This window comes from Notechis scutatus, chromosome 1, assembly GCF_049901735.1.
Source record: "Notechis scutatus isolate UNSWTSFEM ecotype Mainland chromosome 1, rNotScu1.2, whole genome shotgun sequence".
NCBI lineage: Eukaryota > Metazoa > Chordata > Lepidosauria > Squamata > Elapidae > Notechis > Notechis scutatus.
In genome coordinates, this window is record NC_142009.1 from 242,865,905 (window position 1) to 242,877,832 (window position 11,928).

The following is an 11,928-nucleotide window of genomic DNA, read 5'->3' on the forward strand; positions in this document are numbered from 1 at the left end:
GAATGGTCACTAAATGAATTGTTGAATGGTCACTAAATGAAGCTCCTTTGCTTGCAAAAAGCTGCCTTAAATACCAATCATTAGATTAAAAATATCTTCAAGCCTGAGTTACAGATCAGGCAGAGTACCAGAACACCTTGAGGAATTAAAATAGTTAAAATGCAATGATAACTATCAGCAGCCAATTCTTTCACTCATAAAGTGAAACCTTTTAGCAAAGATGTCATTTAAGCTCTCCAGAAAGAGCACACCCAGGACAAGCAATCCTTAGATTCATTTGCACCACTTAAAGACACCAGCTGGTCTCTCTCACCTCACAAGATATCCTTAGGAAATCATCTAGATTTAAGGAAAGATCACATGCCCCCCAGAAAGGCAGTAAAAAATCAGTGCCAAGCTTGCATCCTGCCTCTTGGAAGTGCACCCCAAAAGGACAATGCCAGGAACCATTAAAGCAGTGAAGGAAGACCCCCTCCCCAGATAGAAAAAGAAACCATGAGGCAGGAAAAAATTCAAAAACAATACAAATAATTATATCACAACAGTAGCTGTTGCTTGTTAAACCAATTACGAGAACAAATAGACACAAGAACTAGCCAGATTTCTCAACCCAGTTTCTTTTCAGGAACAGAGATTGACCTTTTTCCTTCCAAACAAAGCTAAATAGGGAAAATTATCCCATCAATAAACACAGGATTAAACATCACCAAGTACAGAATTAAACTTCACCAAGAACCAGTTTTAGACCAAAACTCAGAAAGGGTATGTAAACTCATGTTTGAATGTCAATCCTTTCTAGAAGCCTTGCTGAATGTCACTCATCTTGCTTCCTTGTCATTAAAAGCTTCTTTCCAGCAGCTGTGCTTCATTATTCAATTATTTCGTCAAAGTGCTGATCCCAGCTGGAAGAACTCCAACGAGAGAGTATTTCCTCCCAACAGCAGTGTAAAACCTTAAAACAATCCTTCCCTTTAAGAAAGTACCAGCAAAGGGGAAAAAAACCCTCCAGAAACAGGAAGTCTATGCATACTCCCAAGAATGTAGTAAGGGTTAATGGAGAGGCAGTTTCTGTAAGCAAGGCAGTAAAGATTACACTAGAAACAACACCAGAATGTTTCCTTCCTGCCTTCTTTACAGAATTAGCCCTGTAAAGTGGAAAAAAACAAAAGGAGATTTCTTCCAACAACCGGTTCTCCGAACTGCTTAGAAAGTTAACGACAGGTTCTAGCAAATAGCTGAGTACCGGTAGAATCCCACCCCTGGAAATAAGGAAAGAAGATGTGAAACCTGTTTGAAACATGATGGAAAATATGAAAAGGATACTTGGTGGAAATAAAAAGCAAAAGGAGTACAGGTTGAGAAAAATCTGCATTAGAGAATGAGTGAGAGAAGGATATTGGATAGTAGAAAAGATATTAGGTAGATAAAGTGGGGTGAATGGAGGTACAAATAAGAAGTAGGAAATTAGGATGAGAGAATGTAAAGAGTATTTTAGAGTTTTGTGTGAGGGAATCAGAGGGAAAGCAGTTTAGAGATTTGTGTGGAAATGATCGTAACGCAAGTAGACCTTGCTAAGCAACCACAGTTGAGACCAGCAACACTGTGCCATGGTGACTAATCAGAAAACCATATAACCATGACAGGATTATAACCTCACCTCTCATTTAGTTGTTAAATGAGTCACTGAAGTCATTAAGGGAGAGATGACATGATTGTGACTTAGGTAAGTCCATCTGCTTAACTCTGCTTGTCATATGCCAGTTGGGAAGCAGGCACATGTGAGTGATCATATCAATGTGGGATACTGCTGTGGTCATAAATGTGTACTGATTGCAAAGTGCCTGAATGTTTCTAAATGTGAGGATTGGTTGCAAAGCTTTTTTTTTTTTACACTGTGTAGATTTGAATGGTTACTAAATGAGGCAGTTAGTAAGCAAGTAGTAGTCAAAGAGATGCATTAAAATGAATGCTATAAATGTTAGTGTTCACGAAAAAAGGATGAAAGGAGATAATTAATGTTAGAATGTTGGAAAATAATGTTGTTGATTCATTTAAAGAAAAATTAGAGCAGTGTATGGAGACATATTTGTTTAATGTGTGTGTGAAAGCTGCTAAGATTTGGAAGAATGCTATTATGATTTCCCTACACAAAGTGGGTGGGTGGGGAAAGTACCAAGATTGAATGCAAAAACAACTGGGGGAATTGTTGGTTAAATCTGCCTGTGAAAGTGTTTGGCAGAATTCTGATAAGAAGGGTTATGAAAGTGATTAGCAAAATTTCATAATTTTTTGCATTATTAAAAAAAGTGAAAATGTCTGTGTGTAAGATCATACTTCTGTACATGTGTTATATAAAAGTGAAAGTTTAATGTCGCAAAGAATGGAAGGCAACTTAATCCAGGGGAAATAGGGATTCTTAAGAAGTATTTGTAGTAAAACGAGAGATAAGGTCAAGAATTAGTGAGTATTTTAATTAAAATAGATTGGATACAAAAGCTTAAAAGAAGTATTTTGAGTTGCTTTGGCGACAGAAAGGAAATGGATGGATGGATGGTGTGAAGAATTATCTATATTATTCCCATTTACTTTTTTTTTTAAACAAATTTTATTAGTTTTTACAAAACAATACACAAACAAACAAAGCATGATAACATCAAAGATCTTTTCTAAAAAAAAACCAATAGAACATACAGAATAATTCCAAATTATAATATATATATTTACGTTATCTGTTCAACTTCGTATCTTATCCCAACTTCTCTTTATTTCTCCCTTTCATTCTATTATTCAAATTATATTTCTTGCTAATTAAAATTTTATTGCTTTTCAAGAACAATACACAGACAAACAAAATGTAAAACGTAAAAACATAAAACATCCTTTCTGAAAGTTGCTTGATCCCGGGTTAAAACTCTTCGTACAGACACAAATTCAAAAATCATATTCATTTTATATACCATTCCATATCTTATTACCATTTTCAATTTTCTATATAGCTTCTTCCCTCTTTTATCTTTCTTAATTTTATTTTATTTATCTCATCTCAGTTCAAATCATAATACTTATCATTCTTTGTCTGTTCTATTTCCAGCTATCCATTCATCTTTTCTCTTTAAACAAACTTCTCCTGTACACTGATTGGAGTATGACGCCTTTAACTCTTTCCCCTAACTTAATAACACTTAATATAACATTTAACTTATATTGGGATTCTGTTTAGTACATTCTAAAATTACACAATGTATTTTATAAGAAAAAAAACAACTACTACAAAAACATATTTATAATTATATAAAACCACTATCAATACCACTAAAAAACTAATCATACATATTAATACTCATTTATACCTTAAGCATTTTATTCTAAATACACATATAAAAACACAATCTTATGAACCTTACAGAATCCCTTTTTCAATTAAGTTTACCCATTGTCTCTAAATGAATTTTGTTTCTTTAAATCTTGCTTCCCACCATTAAGGCTTCTCATCCCTTCCTTTCTCTCTTGCTTATTCTTCTCCTTGCCCTTTTTACCCCTTTGTCTCTCCTCCTCCCTTTTCTTCTTCTGCTTCCCCCCTTTCTGTTGTTTTCTAACCTTGTATCCACCTTTCACCTCATTTTTCTCTTTTTTGGTTGTTTTTTCAAGGCTTAAAGTCCCCTTTTTCTTTTCCTCTTTCTCCTCCTCCCCAAGTAGAATCATTTGTTCATCAAAGATGGCTTCTTCTTTGTCCCAGTCGTCCTGCTGCACAGTTAATTTTTCATAAGTACATACCGCCATTTCTAGAAATTGAAAAAGAGTGCCCAAAGTATCTTTCCCATCTTGTTCTTCTCTTTTATATTTTTGATATTCAATTTTTAATTCATCCACCAGCAATGCCATTGTAAAGAGAAATTTTTTTTTCCAAAACAACCACCCGAGTGCTTTTAATCAAAAGTAATTCCCAAGAGTTCCAAAGTCACCAAAGAGTCCAAATAAGCTATTTCTTTTAATACTTTTTTCTTTCTTCCATTTCTCTTTCTGGGGTTGCTGTTTGATCAAAAAGTTCCAATTAAGATATATCTTTTAGAAGTCTTATTAATATTCAATAGCTCTTTAAAATTCTAAGCAATCTCCTCCTTGTTTAAATTCTGTTCCAATTTTTTTTCCTCTCCCTTCCCACTTACAGCAAAAAGATTTTCCTTTAAGTGTTCAGAAATCCATACCTCCAATGCGAGTTTTCCGATTTCTCTTAAAGTTCTATCGCTGTCACGTTCGGAAGGAGAGTGAAAAGAAAAAAAGTTTTTCCTTTAATTTCCATTCGCCGCTTGACACATTCTGGAAACGATGTATCTTTAATAAACTTTAAATTCCAGGGTACTTTCACAGTTACTTTGTCCCGGTCAGCAAAGATCACTTTCATTTCTTGACAGCTCCTCCTGCACTTTCTTTTTCCGGCTGAGCTCTTCTATGTGGCGGCCATTGCTGACCGCCGCTCAGCTGCCTTTGGAAAAGGGGGTTTAGCCGGCTAGGGAAGAGAGGTGCGATGTCTCTCGACCCTGCCAGACCCCCCCTGTCTTCACCACCTTCTACGGAGGTGGCTTAGCCCCGAAGCCAAATGGTTCGGGGCACTCGGGCAGTGAACACAGGCAGAAACCGTGCACAGTCGCGGATTCCTGCCTGCTCCGAAGCGCTGCAGACCGGAAATCCATTATTCCCATTTACTTTTTATTGCCTCATAACTTAATTAATCTGGCGCAGTTAATCTTTCTGTACTTTCCATAGAATGTTGCTTATTCAAAAAGGGAAAAAGTAGTGGGTATGTTCACTATTTTTTATACCACGTTTCCGTAACAAGCAACCTTCTTAATGTGTTGTATAATGAAACCATACTGATGTTGTAATTTTTCATTCCCTGATCAATTACATATCATATTAATTAAGTATTTCTTCCACAGGATTGGATTGACTTGGTCATTGCAGTGTCCCCTCCCAAGGATTATGATGATGAAATGTAAGACTTCTGTATTTGCAGACGTAAATTAGATTATCCTTTTATTCAATTTCAATTGAAGTCCTTAAGTGTACCTCTAGTTGTTACCTGTTAAGCAAAATGTAGTCAAACTGGATATATTTCAACAAAGGAAAATTAGCTACTAATCCGTTTGGAAAATAGAGACATCTAAAGAAATAGGTTGAGAGGAAAATGTATCAGTAAAAATATACAAGAAATATACAAGTAATGAAAAAAATTAATTATCAAAACAACAAGTAGAGAAACTTTTAACTTAAAGGGCAATTATACATTTATACTTTAACAGTAGATCTCTGAACTTTATTTATATCTACTGAAGTCCAAACTCATCTCAGATATTGATTCACAGTATCAACAGAAGATGACTCCTTGGTATCATAAATGGGACTGGTTGTTAAACATTTACATTAATTTTATTATGTACATTTTATATGATGGGGTGGGGGGAAGGAAATGCTGCTACAGATTTTTTTAAATTCAAACCTAATTTCTCCTTTTAAAAGCCACTGCAATCCTGAAAGTAAGTTTAAGCTTAGAGACCTGCAAAAAAAAATAGCTTCCATCTTTATTTAATATTTCACATTTTGTGTGTTTAGTGCTGCTGATCCTTAATAATCCATCAATCCCAAGCCAAATGGAAAGGCTTTGGAGGGCATGCATTTGTGTGCAGAGCATGGCTTTTCCTGCCTCTGTAAACAAAGCAACATTTTCCCGTGGTTGGTAATAGAGCTAAACTCTTTTTCAAACTCTTTGCAAAACACATATCTACTTACAATTTGCATGCCAATAATAAGTCCATCAAAATGTTCTTTCTGTTGTAACATCCCTATAAAAACAAAATTGATTACATTTTCCTAATTTGTACTAACCATAATCCTGTATTAAGAATAATCCTATATTATGAAATATTTATAAAATATGAATAGTGGCATTTTCTTTAGCTGTTCAAGTTTGAGGTGAATTGTTCCACTTCTTTTAAGCTATCTTTTCCATCTAGGCCCGTGATGGCGAACCTATGGCATGCGTGCCACTGGTGGCACTCAGAGCCATTTGTGCTGGCACACAAGTTGCAGGCAAACTTACCTCACTGCACATGTGTATGCCTCACAACTGATTTTCAGTGGGTTTGAGGCCTTTTTCAGCCTCCCAAAGGCTGCAGGCCGAGAACTAGCCCTGTTTTGTCACTTCCTGTTTTTCTGAAAATACCGGAAGTGACGAAACGAGGCTAGTTTTCAGCCTGCAAAGCCTGCAGAAGCCTGCAGTAGCCTTCCTCAAGCTTTTTGGAAGCTGAAAAAAGCCTCAAACCTGCCGAAAATCAGCTGTGAGGCGCAGTGCAGATAAGAGGGCAGCGGGGGGTGGGGGGATGCTGATTGTGTGCGCATGTGTAGGGGGCATGGGGGGGGCACACATTGCCTTCTGGGTGGTGGCACGTGAGCGTGAGTGAGCACACAATTTTTGGCATAGGAGCCCAAAAGGGTTAGCCACTGCTGATCTTGTCTATTGTTTAATGTGTTCCCCCCCCCCAACAAATAATTCCCAGGATTGGATGCATTTCCACCACACATCAACAAATGTGTTGTGCTGTTGTGCATGTACTAGATTTTTCTTGAAAAGTCTAGAAAAAAAATGCTATTCTTAAGCTTCCCTGTTTTCAGAATGTACCAATATCTGCACAGTTTATATTTTACATGCTTTTCAACTTCCATGAAAATCAGTCTAGTATTTAAATACCTTGGAACTGGACTGTCAAAAACAAATCTTACTGTTCAAAGTGGGCTTTGAATATTGTTCACAGTGGGTGTTTGTTCTGTTTGCTTTTTAATTTTCTTTTTCTTGAGTCATATTGCAATGAGTTATCTAAATATTTTTTCATACATTCTACTTCATACAATTTTCCAGCAGCTCAATCCTACTCTAGCCTAGAAGTACACATAATTGCATTTGTAGGGAAATGATTCCCAAGGAAATGTTAGATCCACCAATCTTAAAGCAACAGAAAATTGTACAGGAAAGGGAGTCACCCAAATTTAGTATGTCTGATTTCCTTCTTTGTAAATATGCATAGAAACACACAGTACATTAATGATACCTAAGAAGAAGAAGAAAAAATCCATACTAATGTGGTAGTTCCAGGTCCAGTTGTTCATGAACTAGCCCAAGGGGTTGGTCTAGAACACTGATCCCCAACCTTTTTGACGCCGTGTGGCCGGTACTGGCATCAGCTGGGTGACGCGGCCCGGTACCAGCATCAGCTGGTCGCCGCCATCTTTTTTGATGAAACGCGTGCTTCGGTGAGCTTTCTACCCGGAAAAGCTCACCGAAGCACTTTTTCATCAAAAAGATGGCGGCGCCCAGCAAAGCCAGCGTCCGGTAGGAGTTGTTCCGCTGACCGGTACCGGTCCACGGATCTGGTGGTTGGGGACCCTGGTCTAGAAGACCTCCAAGGTCCCTTCCAGCACTTTTATTCTGCGAACTAAGAAAGTTATGAATCCATTTGCTGGCAAAAGGAAAGTACAAATAAGTCACTCTTTCTTGTGTTGTACAGTACTTTGGGGCAGTGGTGGGATTCAAATATTGTTGCCACCGTTTCAGTGGGTGTAGTTTGGTGGGCACGCTTTGCATGCGTGCACACACTTTGCATGCACGCGCGCACCAAACATGCACTTTGTGCAGGCACCTCGCCTCCTGCAAGCCTGCACGATCTACCAGTTGCTTCAGCAGCTGCCACGCGGCACTCTTCTGTGCCGCGCAAAGCAGCTGCACTTCAAATGCAACGGATAAAGGTGATTATGGGAGCCCAGATAAGGGGGTGGGTCCAACAGCAGAGCCATTAGAGCAGAGGAGAGAACTGGTTCGGTCTCCACTGTTCATTGCTCCTACCGGCTCTCCAGAACTGGGCAGAACCGGTCGAATACCACCACTGCTTCGGGGGTAATTTTCCAACCATATTTTGGGTAAAGAGATAGCTCATGCAGCTCAACTTAAGAAGAACACTGTATTTTTCTTTTACTACCAAAAACATTCTTATTCCCACATCCTTACCTTTGCTAACCTTCACTCATCCTTAGTAAGTCTTAGTGCTCTTGTCATGCTGATATATATTTTTTTTAGTTTCTTGTGAAAAGTAAGGAATAAGTGAAGTAAAGAAAGGGGTTCACAGTTTTTTGGGGTTCACAGTTTGCTTTTTCAGTTATCATTGCTTGACTAGATGGACATTAACTGTATTTTTGTACTTTATTCTATTTCAGGACATTTTTTTAACAAAATGAGAGATACCAAATACACCAATGATTCTTACCTAGCTACAAACCTTGGTACAAAAAAGTACAAAAGAAGAAGTATAAACAAGAAGAACACAAGATAATTCAAGTGACTCAGGCCAATATGGTTTTACAACAATATATCATGTCATTTCCTCCCATAAGCTATTACTGTTGCTCAGTTATATAGTAACAGCATATAGGTAAAAAAAAAAAAGTCACTGTAGGTGATTAAAAAAGACAAATGCTGATTTTAAAACCAACTGCAATTCATACAAAATCTTGTAGTAATTGCCATCATTACAATGGAGAGAGTATTTTTTTTCCATAAGTGATATATTTATAGTCCCATACATAACAGAACAGAAATAAAATTAAATCAGTGTGACTTATTTTCAGAAAAATATATATATAGAAATCCAGGGGGGGGGGGACTGAAAAAAGAAAGATGTGGCTGAAAATCAGTTTTATATTCTTTTGGGAGTTTTTTTCTCAGTTATAAACTACCTTTCTGCAAACTTTATAGACCACAGCTTTTGCAATTAATTAAAAATCTGTCCAATCTATATTCTCTGCATAGATTTGGAGAAGAGTCACAAAATCTATCATCCTAAAACTTAAAATATACTATTGCAAAATTACCAAGAAATGTAGTGGGATTTTTTTCCTATGCAAATTGTAACAGAATTCACATTTTCAACTCTGTTAAGAAATTAACATTATATACTGTTATCTTACTGATTGCTTGATGACATTTCAATTAATTAGAGCAAACAAGAATCCTGTAGCAGCAAAACCCACAGATTCCTATTCAACTTTTATCACAAGATCTATTTATCAGAAATAATAAACTTGGCACGATACTAAACATATTTGTCATACAAAAGAGATTGCAGTTGCCATTATGGGAATGATGAAAGCAATGGCAGGAATAAAAGGAGAAGAATAATTAAAATGGAGTAGAGTAGGAAAATATCAGACTGTTGTTGAATAGGAAGATAAATTACAGGAAGTTTAGCCTCAGTTCTCAGTTAGAAAATTAGAAAATATAATTTGAACAGAGTAGTATGTTATATTTTACTCCATTTTAATTTCGTTTTAAAATTATACTATAATTCCTAAATTGCATTTGTTTATAGTTTTCAGCAAATTTCCTTAGGATCCAAGTTAAAGCTGTTCATTGCTGGAAAGGCAATTTTAAAGTGATTAAATAATACACTGTTCCTATATTCGGCTAACTTGGCAATCCAAGTTCTGGTAAAATCAATTATACAACTCATGTGTCAGATAAATTATACTAGTGAAATTCTATTGGTTCAGGCAAGGGCATCTGCAGATGTTGGGGTACAAGACACTATCATCAAGTATTTGCCACATTTTACGCTACGTCTTCAGATGATTGAAGAACTTTAAGTAATTACAGAAGCATTTGTTTGATGATGGCACTATGCATGTATCATCATTTTGACATATTCACACTTTGCTGCAAAAGCCATTGCTCTGGTTTAATCAAATAATTGCCATATATGAAAACAATTTTCTCTTTATATAGATCAGTTTGTGACACTATGGATTACTTGCATAGTAGTTTTTCATATAACATTGAGCCAAAAAATAATAATTTCCATACTGGTATAAATACTGAATAGATAACATTATAAAGTGTATATATTTTATTTTAGATCATTATTTTATAATCTTCAGGTACTACAGAGTATCAATATTTAATTTTAATGTGAACCAAATGTATCAAAGTTTATATTCATGAACTTATGTAATAGGCATTTTGGAATCAAAGTCCTATATTGTCAATCAAAACAATTTTTGATTAAAAGAATCATACAAATTTATTCTGAATACAAGTTTTGTATTTGCAGTTTCATTTCAATTTTATTGTAAATATTATGTTGCCTTTAGCATCCTTTTCTAATTTACTTTAAAATATTTATGATAAGCAGTTACAAAAATACAGATTTTGTAAAGATTATGCTTTTGAACTTATGATCTTGAATCTAATTGTTCAACGACTAGGTACCCTGAAGCGGTGTGACAAGATACCTAAATATGGATAAAAATTTCTTAAACTATATTTTAAGGCAAAATTTTGAGATAAAATATGTATTGCCAAATATACGAACTATTCTGAATTTTAATAGCACTCTTACAGTTATTAGTGAAAGACCGCTCACCATACTGATATATCAAACAGTCAAAAACCTTTGAGGGCACAATTTAAAAAGATTTACACATTTGTTTGTTTGTTTGTTTTGGTATTGTAGAGTAGCGATATTTTGAAATGTGAAATTGATTCTAAGGTATTTTGATATCTGAAGTGAAGGACATGATATCTACCCTCATCTTTTTATGTAAAAAAGCCAGCTGGCTAGCAATTGAACACACAAGGTGGCCTCAAAATCTGCAGCGTGAGGGTGCAGTGTCATTACCATGTACAAAAGGAGCAAGCGTCTATCGTGACAACAAACTTGCCATCTTTCAGAGCCTCTTCTGCAGACACTGCTGAGGACTACCAGTGGTACCTCTTGTAGTAGGAAAACATTATCCATTGCAATTAGCTAGAATGTATAGGGTGAGCAGCATGGCAACTCCGCCTCTATCTCCCAGTACTTTGCCACCACTTCCTGCTTCTCAGGAACTTCGGTCTGAACTTGCAACCTTATATAATTCCTAGTGGTGGATCAGTCATGGAAAAATATCCAGATATAAAAGTTTCCAGATTCAGTTCTTGGTATTTCAGATGATTCAACTAAAGATCTCTGCCCTGTATATTTTTACCCAAACTATAATAGATAGAATATTAGTCCAACAGAGCTGTCTTGACTAAATGATTAGGTATCTTAATTTCTGCATTGTTTCATTCATAGATTCTGAGCTCATCTTTTCTATACTGCAGCAGATAATAGATAGGAATAATAATATAAAGATTTCCACATACAGAGGACCACAGAATCCCCCCAACTGGAGGAGGAGAAGGAAAAACAGAAATTCAGTTCTCTCTAAGATCCTATGTGATATAGGATCTTAGAGAGAGAGCAGAGAAATAGAAAACTGACAAAACAGCGGGACTCATAGTAAACTAACACATGAAACTTTTCTTGATAGTATGGACATTCTAAAAGCAACTACAGGACATTTTATTCACAGCATTACAAGCATTTAAATAGGTTGTTCACATAATGTAGTTAACAAATAGCCCATGGTCATGTGCTGTTACTTAGCTAACATAGTGTCTTATTGATAACCCAAACCCAGAGCAGCTGCCAGTGGATTAATGGAAACTGGAATGTGTAACTCATTAAGCTTAAATTGGCTTGTGCAAACCAATAATGCAGACTTCAGTCTTATGTGGCACAATAAACCCCAAATCTGGATTGGAAAACTAAACTTTTTGGGTCACTGTGTTGTATAGCCATTGTGTTGCTGTTATATGATGTGCACAAGTTTTTGCAACATGGAATAGCCATGTGCAATCAGCCTCCACCCTTTTTCAGAATATTCCAGTTCAGCATTTGCACCTCCAAACCAAAGTATGGTTTATGGAGCTTCCATGCCTACTACTTGGCATGAATTGCTTGATTTCTCAGTTCTTTTTCCCAGATGATTTTTTTCTAAATTTTTTAGGATTGATTCTTTTGT

The 11,928-nt window shown here is 36.1% G+C and overlaps 1 protein-coding gene across 1 annotated transcript in view; it reads left to right on the top strand.

Moving 5' to 3' along the window:
* The window catches only part of USH1C (USH1 protein network component harmonin), a 63,644-nt gene extending 54,114 nt beyond the window's left edge, over positions 1–9,530 (top strand). The window contains 2 exon segments of the mRNA XM_087959610.1: positions 4,938–4,993; positions 8,263–9,530. Coding sequence (XP_087815736.1) covers positions 4,938–4,993; positions 8,263–8,275 — 69 coding nt within the window. The 3' untranslated portion in view covers positions 8,276–9,530.
* Positions 9,531–11,928: the final 2,398 nt, after the last annotated feature.